The sequence below is a fragment of the Emydura macquarii genome, unplaced genomic scaffold, assembly GCF_026122565.2.
Source record: "Emydura macquarii macquarii isolate MOO-44397 ecotype Brisbane River unplaced genomic scaffold, CSIRO-AGI_Emac_v2 contig_2292, whole genome shotgun sequence".
Classification (NCBI taxonomy): Eukaryota; Metazoa; Chordata; order Testudines; family Chelidae; genus Emydura; species Emydura macquarii.
The window spans coordinates 2,218,995-2,235,872 of NW_027132429.1; the positions used below are offsets into that span (position 1 = coordinate 2,218,995).

The 16,878-nt window shown below is 58.8% G+C and overlaps 1 protein-coding gene across 1 annotated transcript; it reads left to right on the top strand.

Annotated features, from left to right (window-relative positions):
* Positions 1 to 1,373: 1,373 nt before the first annotated feature.
* DCAF15 (DDB1 and CUL4 associated factor 15) lies at positions 1,374 to 13,750 on the top strand. The gene is made up of 13 exons (XM_067560603.1): positions 1,374 to 1,523; positions 2,535 to 2,632; positions 2,831 to 2,966; positions 3,692 to 3,798; positions 4,820 to 4,959; positions 5,400 to 5,570; positions 6,927 to 7,544; positions 8,982 to 9,073; positions 10,398 to 10,526; positions 11,065 to 11,150; positions 11,515 to 11,619; positions 12,079 to 12,194; positions 12,911 to 13,750. The coding sequence occupies exons 1-13, from the start codon at positions 1,389 to 1,391 to the stop codon at positions 12,964 to 12,966; spliced, it is 1,989 nt and encodes a 662-aa protein (XP_067416704.1). The 5' UTR covers positions 1,374 to 1,388; the 3' UTR covers positions 12,967 to 13,750.
* The last annotated feature ends 3,128 nt before the right edge of the window (positions 13,751 to 16,878 follow it).

Here is a 16,878-nt window from a genome sequence, read left to right on the forward strand (position 1 = left end):
CCTTCGGTGTGCTTCATAAATAAGTCACTGATCATTGACTTAAGTCATGCCTGAATGATGCTGGGAGACACTTCACCTTAGGGGCCACCATTCGTTTACGTCCATGGCGTCAGAGCTCGTTTTCATGCCACCTGCCGATGACTTGACATGATGTCCAGTTGTGACAGGACAACACCCGGCTGATGCAATGCCATTTTTAGGCAGCGAGATGATGTTTCCTCGTGATCGTTTTGGTGAAAACGATCCTAACCCTGACCCTTTTGGCCTCAACATCCATGACTCTCCCTCCTTACAGACGGGGAATGTTTGAGCGCAGCCGGACGACGTTTCAGTGCAGTGTGATGACACTGTCACTGGGACAGAGCGACGGTTTAAAGCATCACCCCACGGGGCCCAACGTGGTGTGGCCAGGCACCAAGCTGCGCCATCATTGGACGGGGTGTCTTTTAGTCGCCACCCCGTTGGCGCCACGCCTTTTCCCCCAGGCCACGTCGGGGCTTTGGCCATTGGCGACGCCCCATGGTTTGTTGCCGGCCCCGCCGTTCCTTGCGCTGGGTCTGGGCTGTCAGTCTCATTGCCCCCGGGCACCGCGCTGTTTGGACGCCGTCAGACACCCATTGGCTGTTGTTGGGCCCAGCCGCCACGAAATGCCATGCCACGTCTGGTGCCACGCTTGGGCCGTCACCATCTGGTGCCACCCCAGGGCTGTTACCGTGCCACATCTGGTGCCACGCCAGGGCCGTCACCATCTGGTGCCATGACGGGGCCTTCGCCATGCCACGTCTGGTGCCATGCCGGGGCCGTCACCATCTGGTGCCACGCCAGGGCTGTCGCCATACCACGTCTGGTGCCATGCCGGGGCTGTCGCCATGCTTGGGCTGTCCCCACCATGGGGCACGGTGCTTTCGGGCCAGGGCTGCGCTGTCATGGCGGTGGGATGCCTAGTCCTCATGCGCCCTGAAGCCACTTGGGCCCTGTCGCCATGACGACGGCCCAGCCCCTGGATTTCTCAGGCACCACTTAGTCGCCCTCCGCGGCGCCCAAAGGGCCTTAGCCCCGCTGCCTCCCGCCCCGGGAGGCGGGGCCTCGCGGGTATCTCTTCTCCATAGCAACCACACGGGAGAGAGACTGACAGGAGGTTGCCACCAATCGGACACCGCGGACCGACGGGGCGGGGCGAGAGGAGGCGCATTCCGATGGGGGAGCGCGCCCTCCAGGGGCGGGACGCCTGGGATTGACAGCTCAGAGGACCAATGGAAATCGCGGAGAGACCTTAAATCCCGCGGGCGCCGGGCCTGGCCAATGGAAAAGCAACGTGGGCGGGACCGGGCGCGGGAGGCGGTGGCGGGCTCGGGCCGCTCCGGAAGCGCAGGGGGCCGGGGGGGAAAATGGCGCCCAGCTCGAAATCGGAGCGGGGCGGCCCGGGAGGGAAGCGGGGCCCGGCTGGGGCGGGGGGCGGATCCTCCTCCGGGGGGGGCCGGGGCCGCCGGGAGCACGTGGTGCGGCAGCTCGAGCGGGTCAAGGTGAGGGGGGAGGGTAGGTGGGGGGCGGGGCGGTCCTGTGAGGAGAGGTTGGGGGCAGGGCAGGGCAGGCGGGTGATGGGCGGGGGGCTCCTGTGTGGAGAGGTTGGGGCAGGGCAGGGCAGGTCTCTGGGGGAAGGAGGTTGGGGGCAGGTGGGGCACTGGGGGGGGGACGTTGGGGCGGGAGGTGATGGGTGGGGGGGCTCCTGTGGAGGGGTTCAGAGTGGGGGGGCGGCCCTGCAAGGGGAGGGGGCTCATTGACGGGGGAGCCCAGGGGGAGGCGGGGGGAAAGGTGGGAGGCCCCTGTGCGGGAGTTTGGGGGGACTCCCTGAGAGGGGCTGCTTTGGGGGGAAGGGTTGCTTCTCACGGGGGTCTCATTGAGGGGAGGAGGGCAGGGGCCCTGCGGGGGGCTCTGTGAGGAGCAGTTGCTGGGGTGTGGTTGTGGGGGGGAGGGTCTCTGGGGGAGGCGTTGGGGGCAGTAAGAGGCAGGGGTCTCAGAGTTCAGCCGCGTGGGGCACTCTGTGAAGGAAGAGGGGGGCAGTTACTACGGAAGTGGGTGAAATGACTTGAGCAGAGAGCTGGGGATAGACCCTGGGGTCCTGACTCCCAACATCCCCCCCACCGCCCGCCCGGAATTGGGAACAGGATCCAGACGTCTCGGCACCTAGTTTTCTGTGTCCGTTGTGCTGCCGTGACCCTGCAGCGGCAGCATATTTATAAATTGCTACCTGCAGCCACAGCCCAGGGGGCTGTGATGATGACTTGTCACAAGAGCCCCAGGGCAGCAACCAATGTGGTCACCATGATCCTCAAAAATAAACACCCCCGACCCCAATATCTGCTCCTATTGCCCTGGTCTAGCTCAGCTCCTTCCTCACACTGGGGTTATAAGCAGAAGGCATCCCCAGGCAGCGATTCAGGACACATTTTGGGTACCCCCATGTTAGTGGATGTCTTGAGCCTGCCTCCTGTTGGACGTACCCGCCGAGCCTCTGACACTTCCCCTCTTTCCAGATCACCGGGCAGCTTTCTCCACGCCTCTTCCGCAAGCTGCCCCCAAGAGTATGCGTCTCCCTGAAGAATATCGTTGACGAAGATTTCTTGTGTGCAGGGTAAGATGTGGCACGGTCTGTTAGTGCATTTCCTCCTCCAACAGGTTGGCACGGCCATCCATCGTTCTCCATTTGGGGGAGGAGGCGGGGTGTGTGAAACACACTCATGGGGAGCTTCCATGCCCAGCCAGCTAGGGGAGGTGGGAATGTGACTGTGAGTGCTCTGGACGGAGCTAGAGCCCTGTGCTCATCTTCCAGACACATCTTCCTCGGCTTCTCCAAGTGTGGGAGGTACGTCTTGTCATATACCAGCAACAGCGGTGATGACGACTTCTCCTTCTACATCTACCACCTCTACTGGTGGGAATTCAACGTTCACAGCAAGCTGAAGCTGGTACGTATGATGTCCCCACCCCCCCAATCTGGGGTTGCTGAAGGAACTGAGGGTGATGAGTGAGTTCACAGGAAATGAAGGTCCGCGTTCTGCAGATGTTCCCACTTTGGGCTGTGATCCAGGGGAGCTAATACCAGGCAGGGTTAGGCATGGGAGGAAGACTTCCAAGGAAACCCAGAAGGGGCACTGGGGATTCAGTAGGCGACACTCTTTCCTTTGGTGCTGTGTTGCAAGAGGCATCACCTATGAAACGGGGTATAAAACTGAAGCCTTGATTGGGTTCATTTTGCTAGAGTTGAGGAGCTGTCCTGCTCAGATCTCTAATCAGGTTGTCACATGTTGCCTCCCTAAATTTCCCCTGTGGTTTCAGTTCTTCCTGTGCTAACTGCTAGTGCAGTGTTGCTGTGCTCTGTCAAAGTGCTGTCATGCTCCACCCCAGAAGTAGCTGTGTGCAGTGATTCTTGTATGTAATCAGTTTGTAACTATAAAGTATTTGTGAACCTCCTGGGTGGAAGGGGCATCTGAAATGTGAAATCATTTATCTTCTCTGAGCCAAACTAAACAGCCAAGATCAGGCATTCACCGAAAGATAAGCCTCTTAAAAGACCTTTCCAAGTAATTTAGGCCCTACAGTTTTGTCTAGTGGGGGTGGTAATTCCAGATTCCACTACCTTGTTCATCTATTTTCTCACATCTGGTCTCAATCCAATTTGCTCTGTTTTTAGGTACGACAGGTTCGCTTGTTTCAAGATGAAGAAATATACAGTGACCTTTACCTGACTGTGTGTGAATGGCCCAGTGACTCCTCTAAGGTTATCGTCTTTGGCTTCAAGTGAGTTCCATTGAACGAGTCTTGTCTTGGGGGTGAGGAAGTGATTTGGACAGAATTTCATTTCCTTCCCATGTTCCCAGCTTCACATCCCCCTGGAACAGGTTAAAGGAGGCTGAGACCCACAGCAAATTCTTCATTGCAGCCATCAGCCTCCCCCCTGAGGGTTTCTGGTAACTCAGTCCTGCCTTTTTAAAATAGTTACACATACTTCACTTAACACACAAGTTTAGGACAGACAGCCTTGGAAACTGATGTACTTGTCCTACCCACAGACCAGGTCAGCACAGGCCAACCCTTCCCTTCAGCCTGTCCCCGTGCGCATGCACATACTGTCACCTCACCACAGCCCTAGAAGACGGACTGTCAGTGGGGGGAAGTGATGCTTTGGAATATCATTAAGGGAAGAACCATGGCTTGGTTACTCACCCACGTCCTCCTGAGACGAATCTCAGGTTGGATGAGCTGGGGGGGGGGGGGGGGGGCGCATCTGCTGTGCGTGGTTAGCAGAACATAAACTCCTGTCGAAAGACGCTGCAGGAGGACTGCAGTTCAGGGAAAGGCTCCTTATCCATTGAAACGGTTTGACTTCCCTTGTTTCCTTTTTGAAAGCCCTCCACCAAACAGAAGCAAAGGACTGTCCCTGCCCCAGAGAGTTTTCAGTCGAAGTAAATGTTGACGTTTTAATCCCCCAAGCAGGAACTGAGAGTGGGTGGGAGAGCTCAAAGTGCAACTTCACTGCATGTGAAACACGCACTTAAAGATCTGAGGGGCAGTTCAGTGCTGCCTCTTAGCCCCGAGGCAGGAGTACAGGAAAAATAAGTTTAATTTAGTGGTGACCCCATTTAAACCCTTTAAAGAGAGAGTTCCATCCCCCCACTCCCATGTAATGACAGCCAGTGGGCCTGATTTGGAAGCTCTGAGAGATCAGGGATGGAAGATGTGGGTTTAAAAGAGGGAGATGAGAGTGTGAATTCTGAATTTCCCTGAAAGTGACCACAGGTGTCTCCTGTCTCCCTGGCAGCACCCGCTCCGCCAACGGCCTGCTGATGAACATGATGATGATGAGTGATGAAAACCATCGGGATATTTACATCAGCACGGTGGCCATGCCCCCACTCATGTACTGTCCCGGCTGCAGGGATATGGCCCTAGCACATCCAGGTGAGCGAGCGAGCGATCTTCGTAGCCAGGAGGAGGGCTCCCTAGCTGCAGAGAATATGCTCATGGGGAAAGCTGATGTGCATCTTCCTGCCTGGGGTCAGATGAGGCAGGCTGTGATTCTTGGCGGTTTGGTGAATGTGGGGTGATAGGAAAGAGTGAGATCTCATGAGTGGTTTAGGGGACAGTTGGGACTCCCGAGTCCTCTTGCCAGCTCTTCCGCAGACTGGTTACATGACCTTTGGGCAAGCTTTCAGCCTCCGTGCCTCAGTTTCCCTGTATACACACCCACGTTGAGGATAACGTAATCTGCCTCCCAGTGGGGTTTGTTTAGTGTTGGTAAAGGAAATGTTCTCACCCTGCTGGGTGCTATCTGACCCCCCACTGTTCTCATTTTATGGGCTGTGATGGTCTCACTTGTCCCTCTCCTTGTGTGTTCCCAGGGGACCCAAATGCCCACTGTCTGCAGCACGGCTTCATGCTGCACACCAAGTACCAGGTGGTCTATCCTTTCCCCACATTCCAGCCAGCCTTCCAGCTCAAGAAGGACCAGGTGGTGCTGCTCAACACCAGCTACTCACTAGTAGCGTGTGCTGTCTCTGTGCACACTGCAGGTAAGAGCCTAGCCTCTCTGGGTGCAGGCGGGGTGTGAGAGTGTTAACGTGTGGATTTCTTCCTGGGAAGATGCTGTTTGCAATTCCAGGCTTTATTGACTGTTTTTGCAGGGTCAGCTGTGTTGCTATGGATCCGTTGGGATGTCTGCTTAGTTTAGTCCGTCCTAGCCAGGGTACCCGCTCTCCCTTGTCATAGATTTTAAAGGACCATTAGCTCATCTAGTCTGACCTCCTGTATAACACGGGCCAGAGAATTTCACTACCGCTGGCTTCCTCCAGGAGAGCAGCCCAGTCTGCATCATCTCTCATTGTACAGAGAAAGCTGCTCCTAACATAACGACAGGTGAAATCGGGCCCCGCTGGCACCACGGGGAGTTGTGTGTGGGGTGTGTTTCAGATTCAGTTCTTTTATTCAGGGGAAATGCTGGTGTATCTGCTAGCAGATACTCCCGAGTGTGGTTCCGAACTCCTGGGCTTTGTTCTCAGCTGTGCGCCTGGCTCTGCCGCTGGTTCACCACCTGACCTGGGGCGAGTCACCCCGCCGTGGTGCGCATGTTTCCTCGGCCGTGACCTGCGTCCTTTGCCGACGTGCTTGCGAGACTCCATTCTTTAATGTCTCTGAAGCATCTTCAGATGCCAGGCAGCCGGCCTCAGGGTGGGGGCAGTTGCTCTGCAAGTTCAGGCTTTGGATACCCATTTCTCCTTAACGCCAATGGGAACCGGGCACCCCATTTCATTCAGTGGCTCTCAGAATCTCAGCCTAACTTGTGAAATGACATGCCTGCCAACTGCATTCAGTGATGGAGCCCTGACGAGAGGAAGGATGGTCCAGTGGTTAGTGCAGTAGCCTTGGGCTCGGCTCCGTGTGACCTCTCTGCCTCGGTTCCCCCTCTGTAATGGGGGTAGTAGCTCTGCCCTACCTCCCAGGGGGGTTATTAAAGATTGTGAAGCGCTTTGGGATCCACAGGAAGCACAGCATTGTATCAGAGCCAGGTGGTGCTGCTGATCCAGCTTAGCGAAGGCAGCGTTCTAATACTCTTCCTCTCCAGCCCACTCTTCCCCCACTTATCTCCCAGCATCGGACAGAAAGGGGCATGTCTCGTTTGCCCCCATTTTACAGGTGAGGATCCGGGGCCTGAGGTGCAGAGAGGCTGAGTCACAGAGCAAGGCAGTGGCAGAGCCCGGGAAAGGTTTGCATGCTGTGCCCATCACTCTGGTATCTGGGCACTCTCTGCTCGATCCGCTAGACCTTGTTGCTTCCACCTGTTCCGTGGAAAATGCTGAGGGATGTCTGCATGGAAATGTCTCTGTGTAGCCAGGCCTCTTTAACTCCTTCCTCACCTCTCTCTGGTTTAGAGGACAGCAACTTCTGCCAAATTCTCTACGACAGAAGGAACCAGCCCCAGTCGCCCCACGGAGGGGTTTGCGACGCTGCAGGTGCCATGCCGTGCCCAGCGGACATGGAGGAACAGATGGAAAGAGATGGCTGCCCCTGCCGAATTGCTGCCACACCATCGCCCGCCGGCAGAGCTTCTCAGGGCGTGGAAAGCCACATCAAACCTATGGAGCTGTCACCAGCCGTGGCCAAGGCGAAAGAGTTTGTGGCCGATATCTTCCGAAGGGCCAAAGAGGCAAAAGGCCCGGCCCCAGTGGAAGAAGAGGAGGCGGGAGGCGGCCGGTTTGAGTGCCGTCCCACCCCGGAAACCGGTCCACATGGATCCCTGTCCCAGGGTGCCCCTGCTGATGCACCCTGGGGGTCAAAGCCATGCTCGGGGCCCTCTGGGAGTTACTGCTGCCTGCATCACGGACTCGCGTCTCCCCAGGGAGACCGAACTCCAGAAGGGGATCAGCCCCCGAAAGATTCTCCCTTTGCTGGACCCGAGATGGAAAGCCAGCCGGCTGAGCCTGGCTATGTGAACTACACCAAGCTACGCTATGTCCTGGAGCCCAGCGACCTGTCGGAGCCGGAGGATGGTAAGCAAAGCTCGGAGGGGGGCGGGACCCTGGCCAATCCACTTCTCAGTGGAGAGACTGACCCGCCAGGAGCACACGGGGGCTGGGATTGTGTTTGGGACTGATCTGATTGGAGCCCGGGTCCCTTCATTGCTCAGTCTGCTCTCAGCTGGGTTATGAGCGTTGGAACCGAGAGCTGCTCACGGGCCAGGGTCCGGCCTGTGCAGTGAGGTGGGGTCTCCCTCTGGTTCCCAGGAGTCAGGTGTCCATGCCACTCAGACGGGTGCTGAGAAGCACCGAATGGACCGTGGAGACTGACTTGCCCCTTGCCCCGCATGGTGTCCCTCCAGGGCGCAGCTGGCCTGTGGGAAGCTCACCCTCCTGCTGGACCTGCTCTGTGGTAATGGAGTGCGTCTGTCTGCAAGGCACTGAGCAAGGGCATTCACCGTGCAGGGCGGGATGGCAAATGCTGATGTTTCTCTGCGCCCCACCATCTCCCCCGTGCTGTGGGTTTGAGACGCTTCCCGTCTCCCCCGTCTGACCCTAGTTCTAGGCTCTGCAGTGCTCAGAAGCAGCCTTTGAACAGTGGGGCCCTGTCCCCTCCCCTGGAGAGATCTCTCCGTAGCAGTCCTGCTCCCCTAGCCCTCAGGGCATGCCTATGCGGCAGCTGGCAGCCAGGTCCCCAGACTTGGGCTAGCGGGGCTTGCGCCGGCACGCCAGACCCTGCTGCGTAGACGTTGCGGCTCAGGCTCTGAAGCCTGCGCCGGGGTGGGAGCCGCGACGTCTACACGGCTGTTTTCGCCCAGCTCTGGGGATGTGGGCTGGGAGGCTCATTGCCAGCTGCAGGGCACGGCTGGTCTCTGAACAGGGGCTGAAAGATGCCCCAGGCTGCCGGAGCAGTTCTGGGCCTGTCCTGTCTGTGGCTGCAGTCCCGCCCTCAGCAGACGGCATGGACATGTGTCTTCTCTGCTGTGATGAGCAGGAGACTGAGACATCCGAGCGCTCGCCTGCTCCAGGGTCCCACCACGGTCCTGAATCTTCTCTGATTGCCTCAGTGTTCCTGTCCCAACTAATCCTGGCTGCAGGCTGGCGCCCTCGTTAGCTGTCCTTATCCCTCTCGTGAAGGTTTAGCTCGATGCCAGTTACCTTCAGCAGGTCCGGTTTTTTGTAATTAGCTCTTCCACTGCCCCGTCTCTGACCCCCCCCTCCACGCCCAGGACCCGCCTGGTGCTGTTGGTGGCATTGGCCTGGTGTAACCAGTCACGTTTTTAGTTGTACTCTGATAGCACCCAGGCGGCCCGGTCACTCTTTGGAACCGGTTGCACTGGGGTGGGGGAGTGGGGGGCTGAGACCAGGGTGAGATTCCTGCTCCCTGAGTGGAGGCCTCGCTCCCCAAGCCTTTTCCAAGGGGGCACCAGTCACGGGGCCTCTGCCGCAATCATGCTGCCTCCCTTTCAGAGTACGAGGATGACAAGATCTCGCTGCCCTTCGTTGTAACCGACCTGAGAGGGCGAAACCTGAAGCCGCTGAAGGAGAGGGCCATGTTCCAGGTCAGGCCCGGGAGAACCTGTTCTCATCTTGGCACGGGGGGAGGGGTGGACTTAAAGGGACGCTGCCTGCTTGAAATCTAGTCCGTTTCAAATAAGGAGCTAAAACTCCCCCGAGTGGCCCTGCCCGTGTCTGGGCTTTGACAGCGCTGCTTTCTTGCCGCTTAAAGAGTTTGATCCCTCCACGCTGCCGGAAGTGGAGGATTTGACAAGACGCAAAGGCCCATCTGACGCACGAGGCAAACAGAGAAATGTCTGTGACCCCGCGCTGTCCGCTTCGGCGTCGGGCGTGACACTGGCGTGCAGGAGACTTCCATAGAGATGTGGCCCGTGGAGACTACAAGTCTCAACGTGCAGCGCTTTGTCCAGAGCCGAGGGCTGTGTTTTCAGGGGTCAGTTAGCTCCCAGCCTGGCAGCTGTGAACACCCTGGGTCGCAAACCCTGGCTGTGCTGGCCCGTCTCCCCAGAGATTCAGCTGAAGCTGATTTCGCTAACTTTCTAAATTCACACATTCTGATTTTTCACCTTATAAATGCGACGGGTTGGAGGCAGATCCCTCCTGAATGGGGGGGGGGAGTAACCCATGGTCAGCAAGAAGCATGAGGGCTGGGGGAGGGAAGTGTGTATGACAGGCAGTGTGGTCTAGTGGGCAGGGCACTGGATGGCAACTCGGGAGACCTGGCTTCTGTTCTTGGCTCTGCCACTGGTTTGCCGGGTGACCTTGGGCAAGTCATGTCCCCCCTCCGTGCCTGTTTCCCCACCCGTACCGTAGGGGTAATGATACCGATCACCTCTGAAGTGCTCTGAGATGAAACGTGCTAGGTGGTGGTATTACTGAGTAGTCCTGTTCTAAAGAGGGCCGCTGAATTCAGCATCACACGGCTTCACGTCTGAGTCGAGCTGCGGTTTTGTCCACGTTCGCTCACAGATTCTGCCAGCCAAATTGGCGCCCTGTCCTCTGTCTTGGCGCTGACAGAACTGGTATTGGAGCAGCGCTCCAGCTCAGATGCGGGCCACGCACTGTACAAACACCCGGGGAGGGTTCCTCCTGGAGGAGCTTGCAGACTAGCTAAAGGGCAAAAGAGGTAAAGCCTCTTACAGACAGACAGGTCGGAGCGGCTCAGTGCCCCGTCACACAGGGCATCCGAGGCAGGGCTGGGGATCAGACCTGGCTCCCTAGAACCTGAAGGCAGAGTTCTGGCAATGGGTGGGCTGGGGTCGAATCTAGCTTGTGCCCTCGGGGGGGGGGCTGACTTGCGTAGCTAGGAGCTTGGAGCAGCCTCCATGTCTCGCTCTGAGGCGTCCGGGATCCCTGCCCCCATTGCAGGGCCAGTACCTGACCGTGGAGCAGCTGACGCTGGATTTTGAGTACGTGATTAACGAGGTGATCCGGAACGACGCCTCCTGGTCCAGGCAGTTCTGCTCCTTCAGCGACTACGACATCGTCATCCTAGAGGTGAGCGTGCGGGAGCATCTCGTCCCTGTGGCGTGGTTGGGGGGGGAGGGACGGTCTGGCCAGGAACCTGGAGGGGGGCAGGCGTCAGCAGCTGCATTTCCCCTGGGCTGCCGTGCTGGGAGTCCGAGGGGAGTGGATGGGCACCTGCTGCCTCTTTGGAGGTGGGGATCTCGCTGCCTGCGGCAGCACGTGATTGCTGCCTGCCCCTGGAGGGCGGCTGCCGGAGCTCCTGACTCACTGTGATCCGGTGTGGAGGGGGGGTCAGGCCCCTCCCTTTGGTGTCGCTGCCTCAGATCTCGCTTGGGTCAGCACTGGGGTGTGGAGGGGAATCCCAGTGGACAGGTGTCTGCTGTGCATGCCCCAGCCTGGTACTGATCAGCTAAATGAATCAGGCCACCCTTCCTGCTATCTGATAGACTGAGCGGCCCTGGCGCGGCTCTGCCCAGCGTGATCGGTGCTCGGCAATGCTCTGCCAGGCTGCGTTTACCCTGGCAGGGAGCAGGAACCTCCCTGAGTCAGCTGTTCAATTCCTCTCTAGGTGTGTCCAGAAACCAACCAAGTCATAATCAATATAGGGCTATTGCTCTTGGCCTTCCCGTCTCCTGATGAAGAGGGCCAGCTTAGGTGAGTACAGCTGCTTCCGAGCTCCCTGGGCGCCTTCTCCCCATCCCCTCGGCCGTGTGCTTTTAGGGGACCCCCCTCCCAGACCCCACAGTTGGGGCAGGAACGGGTGAGGGGAGGTAACGGAGCAGATGCGCTAGGGGATCTGGGAGGAATTCCAGTAGCAGCAGGACAAACCCCTCACCAAACCCCTCCACCCACCCTCAGTCCCTCGCTGGCTCCAGGGGTCCGTCTGGTAACTGCCCAGCTTGTACCTGGGTGTGTCCCATCGTGTTTGGGGAGGAAATGGTTAATTGCTAGCCGACCCCACCCCCGTTCAAAACTGACCTGGCCCCTGTGCCCCGCCTGTCCTGTGCCTCCCCTGCAGACCAAAGACCTATCACACCAGCCTGAAAGTGGCCTGGGATCTAAACACTGGCACCTTCATCACTGTCTGCGTGGGAGACCTCACGGAAGTCAAGGGGCAGACCAGGTGCGTGGCTGTGGCGTGGCCGGTTCCGTGGATTGGCTCAGCTGGGAACCGACGCCCATTCCAGACCCGGGCTGTGGCAGACCTTCGCTGTTAAGGGTCAAGAGCCCTTCGCTCAGCCCCTAAAATGCCCTGGCCTCCCAGCGTTCCCACCCTCCACTGGGAACACAGCTTCCTCCCCCCACCCGAGCTGCGGCTGGGCATCTGCGTCCGGAGGGGCCTGCAGCTGCTTGCCTCTGAGCCTGGGGCCGGGGGGTGTCATCTGGGGGATCAGATCAGCCAGGCACTGGGGCTGAGCTGCCTGGGCCTTGGTTTTACGGCACGGATGCCAACCGCTCCGGGCCCTGCCTCTGGGAAATGAGACGTTGGGGGCCTGGCCCCAGGGAAGGGAGGAGCTTGGCCTCGCAGCTCCAGGGCTGGCCCTCGCCCTGCTCACCTCACGGAGCTGTTCCCTGTCCGCAGCGGCAGCGTTTGGAGCTCCTACCGGAAGAGCTGCGTGGACATGGTGATGAAGTGGCTGGTGCCCGAGAGCAGCGGGCGATACGTCAACAGGATGACCAATGAGGCACTTCATAAAGGTAAACGCCTCTCCCCTGCCGGGCCCTGCCGCAGGCCAGGGACCTCCCCCGAGGCCCAGCGTCCCCTCTGCAGCCTGGTCCATGGCTGTGCAGTGCCCTGCTCCGGTCCCCGCCTAATGAGCCAGCCTGGGGGGCCCTGGCAGCAGTAGCTTGGCCACAGACCAAGGAGGCGGGGGGAAGACCACTCCCTCCTTGGCGTGGGGTGCAGCTGCCCGGGCTGTTCCGTGGGCAGTCGGTCCGTGCGCTCAGAGTGCGGGGCTCTGTCCCCAGCTCTCCCCTGCGCCCGGGTGTTTCCTGACTCCGCAGCGGACCACGGGCACGTCAGGAACGCCGGCCCACGGACAGATCCCGGTCCGGGTTGGCAGCCAAGCTGTGCCGTGTCACGGGGGGGAGGGCAGAGTACCGGGGGCTGGGCTGCAGGGATGGCAGGCATGCCACGCTGGGCTTCCAATGGTCTGTACTCACCCTGACTCCTGGCCAAGGCCCTGCCTTCCTAAGAGGACCCTGCCGCCCTGCCTTGCCAGCGCTGTAGCAGAGAGACTTGGCTGTGCCCCCCAGCGCACAGCGCCTCCCTGGGGTGCTGGAGGGGCGAACCCACGCCCTCGCCTGCCCTGCCTTGCGGTTGGCCTCGGGAATGGGGCAGCGGCCACGGAGGAGCAGGGAGCTTTGGCCACGTCCCACTCCTTAAACCCGGCCGCTCTTTAATCTCTCCCTAGGCTGCTCCTTGAAGGTCCTAGCGGACAACGAGCGTTACACGTGGATCGTCTTGTGACGCGCGGCGCGAACGGGACGCTCCGGCTCCGGCCGTACTGTACGTCGGTTTAACTACCTCCTCCTGCATCTCCTTTATTTTTAATTTCTCTTCATCCTTTTTTTAATTAGAGTAACTTGTGCTTTTGCTGAGAGTGGATGTAAGTAGGAGTATCCCTAGGGGGAGGGGGATGCCTCAATGCCTCTCACCCTCTGGGCTTGGACCTCGAGTCCCAACGGCCGGCGGCGTCTGGTGCACGTCTAGAGCAGGCGGGATGCTGGGGTCTGTGCTGACGTAGCAGGAACGTGCCCTCGCTCTGCTTGAGCAACGGGGCTCGTCTGGGGCATTTCCTCACGGGGCAGGACACCACTTGGAGATCTCCCAGCTTTTTGGAGGTGGTGAATTCTTCTGGTTTTATACCGCTCCGGCCGTGTGCTGTCAAAGCTGACAGCAGCACGCCTGGCCCCTGGGCAGAACGGCCCGCCCGGCACCAGTTGGTTGTCCAAGAGTCTGGGCTCGAGGGCAGCGTTCCAGCTTCTCCCCGGCGTGGCGTGATCCTGTGGCAGAACAAATCTCCGGCCCCATTTCCCGTTTCTGTTCGATGTGTATTTAAGTGTCATTCTCTGTTCGGTGTTTCAGGCACTTTTTCCAGTGGAGGAGGTTTTTTCTTTGAGTACCGATAACATATCTCTCCCCTCCCGCACCCTCTGTGGATCATTCCACAGTCCCCCACCCCCACTGTTCATCATTTAGGTTCTCCTCAAATGGGCTTTCGTTTCCCTGTAATAAATGTTTTAATTTCCAAGACGCCGGCTTGCGTCGCTCTCTGCCGCGGGCGCAGGGGAGGGTGGCTGGCCTTGGAGCACACTGCTGAGCAGCTTCAGGTTCATTTCCCCAGCCCCACCACCAACTCGAGTGGAGTCACGTCCGCTGAAATTTCCAGAGCAGTCCAAGGATTTAAACCCTCTGCCACTAATTCCAGCGGATCGGGCATTCGCCTGGGACTTAATTCCCTGCTGTGCCACAGACTCTGCGTGGCCTTGGGCCAGTCACTTAGTCTCTGCCTCGGTTTCCATCTGCACAATGGGGATAATAGCCTTGCCCTGCTCACAGAGGTGCTGGGAGGATAAATACCCTCGGGATCGTGAGGTGCCCAGATATTTTTATAGCCCCCCTCACCATAGTATCACAGATGTGTCTAAATCCCTTTGGCTGTTTTGAAAAGCTCATCAAGCAGGTGCCTCTGTTTCCCCTTCTGTAAATGGAGTGCTGACTTGGCTGCCAGGTGTGCTGAGCATAAAGTGACAGGGAGGTTTATCCCAGAGCATAGCTAGAAACATCCACCCGCAGCACGGCTCGAAACGTGACCAGCACGGTCTGGGCAAACGGCTCCCGCGGGCAGCAATGAAGTGGCTTCGTAGGCAAAGAACACAGCGGAATTTATTTCTCTTAAGAAAGAACTACAAAAGGTAGAAAACAGCTTTTGCACTCTAGACTACACACGTCACCATCATCCGATCACAGCCACTGCCCGTCTCAGGGGCCAGGACACCTACAAAAGCTCTTCAAACGCCACGTGAAGTCTGCAGTGCAGCCCAGAGCTGCGGCTGCCACACAGAAGATTGACACAAAATATATATTTTATACAATATGTAGATTTTTGCAATAAACATCTATCTCACAGGTTTAAAACACTGAAAAAATTGAACAAATAAGGCCATGATCGTTGAAAAAACCCAAAAATATCAAGTAATTTAGATCTTCACCAATCTCACAATATTTAGGTGGTTGATAAGGAAGGATTAGTAATTACATACAAAAGCACGGATTTCTTTTCCTCTTTAAAACTAGAATATCTAATATTCAGTTACAAACCGGGGTCTGGAGAGCAGAGTAGCCAAGACTGACTGACTGGGGTCTTAGTTACGAGCGCAGGGGAGGGACGCCAAAGAGAATTTTGCTCTGCTCTCTGAGCAAAGCCATGGGATAAGCAAGATCACAGTCCCGCCCGCTGACCTGCTCCACTGTCTCACAGCCAGCCCCGCAGTACAAGAGGGGAGGGCATCTCTCGCGTGGAGGGTATTTTTATAAGGCAGCAACTCAAAACAAAGGCAAGGTCATTCAGCTGGCCGGCCTGCTCCGGCGGGGCCCAGTGCAGAAAGAGGCGGGCCCGCCCCGAATCCGAATTGCAATTTGATTAGACAGGACTTCAGCGTTCCTGAAGCCAAAACCAGGGGGGAGCTAAACTGTGGCAAGCATCTGGGCTGCCCTCCTAGTCCTCAGGCTTAGGCTGGGAGCAAACTGAGTGAAACAACCTGTTTCTTGCACCGTGCTGGCGATCGCCTCCCTGCCGCGCGGCATGCTCAAGCAGGGACACCAGGGCTGTTGTCTGTTCGCTACTTGGTGGCTCTGCTATTCTAGCCCCCCGCTGGGGTCTGAACCGTGTCTGCGCTCGCCCCGGGCCGGCCTGCCGCTCACAGTGGCTCCGCTCCTGCAGGCGGTGCTCAGCAGCCCGGCTGGGAGGGAGAACGCCACCGGTGTCACCTTGAGCCATTTTCACAGTGGGGGGGGTCCGTCCTCAGGCGCGGTTTGCAGTGGAAAACAGACATTTTGCTAGCCGAGGGGCAATCTAGCAGACACAGACAAGCGGCAGCAAGGACCAAAACCCTGTGAGACGCAGCCTGGGCCGCTGGAGAAATGGAAACGGGCTCGGAGTAAATGGAGTCTGGGCTGGCGGCCAGCAGGGGTGTGGAGCTCTGTGTGCATGGGCCTCGCCTGTATCCACTGCCCAGCAGAACAGGCCGGGGAGCTGCTCAGGCGCAGTGGCTTCCTGCCCGGTTTTCAAGGGCTGCTGTGAAGCAGCTGGAGGGGATTTGGCACCTGGGTCGGGCCCGCTCTTGAAGGCAGCGGGCACCCTCCCTAGCTGGCAGCTCCAGGCGGCAGTGAAGGCGGTGGGTGCCACATCTGCTTGGGCCCCAGGGCAGGTCCGAAATGAAGGAGCCCTTGTCCGAAGCAGTCCAGCACCCAGCTGGCATTGCACTTGAACAAGGAGGGGTTCCCGTTACCAGCCCGCCTCAACTAAAACGGCAACGCAGGGGAAAACACGGAGCGGGCCCTGGAGCCGTGCAAAGGGCTGAGGCCCGGCTGTCGTCGGAGTCCAGGGGAATTCAAAGCCAGCTGCATTCAGCTAGCGATGCAGGCAAGCTGTGCGTGCGCTGAGCTGTGCAGCTGGGACCGCAGGGGTGCATGGAGGGCTGGCCTCCGGCTGAGCCAGGGGGAGCAGGGAGCATGGGTGAGAGGAACGCAGGTCACTGTGGGGAGGGGACGCTTCCCTGTCTTAGTCAGCCCACGGCCCCGCCCTCTGGCTGGCTGGTGGAAGGCAAGGGAGGTATCATGCCGTCCCCAGGCAGCCAAACACCCCCCCACCCGCTGGAGAGCTGCAGAGGGGAAACGCTGCCCCTGCAGGCTGCCAGGGCAGGGAACGGGCGGTGAGTCAGGCCCGCCTGCGTCTACGGCGATGAGGCCAGAGGTCGCCTTACGCTCGTGGGGGAAGGTTTCGGGGCAGGTCAAGATGTGGGGATGAAGAGGATTGTGAGGAAGCCCCCACCGTGGGGGCTGAGACATTCTCGACTGCCCCACGCCGGCACGCCCCCCCCCCCCCCTCCAACCCCCCAATTCACGGCACGGCTCATTCCTGAGCCCGTCATAGGCCTAGGGCCTGAGCGTTCGGCCTGCATCGAGATCAACGGTCCAGGCCCCGCTCACGGCTCCCCGGCGTGGTTTGACTGGCCGAGGATCCTACGTCCCAAGCCCAGCAGAAAGGTGAATCGGTGTCGACTTCAAGGAAAGGCCAGGCCGGCTGCCTGCCTGCAGGTCAGAGCGTCCTGGGGGGCCGGTGCAAGGGGGGGCTGGGGAGGAGATGCTTTCCCCGGG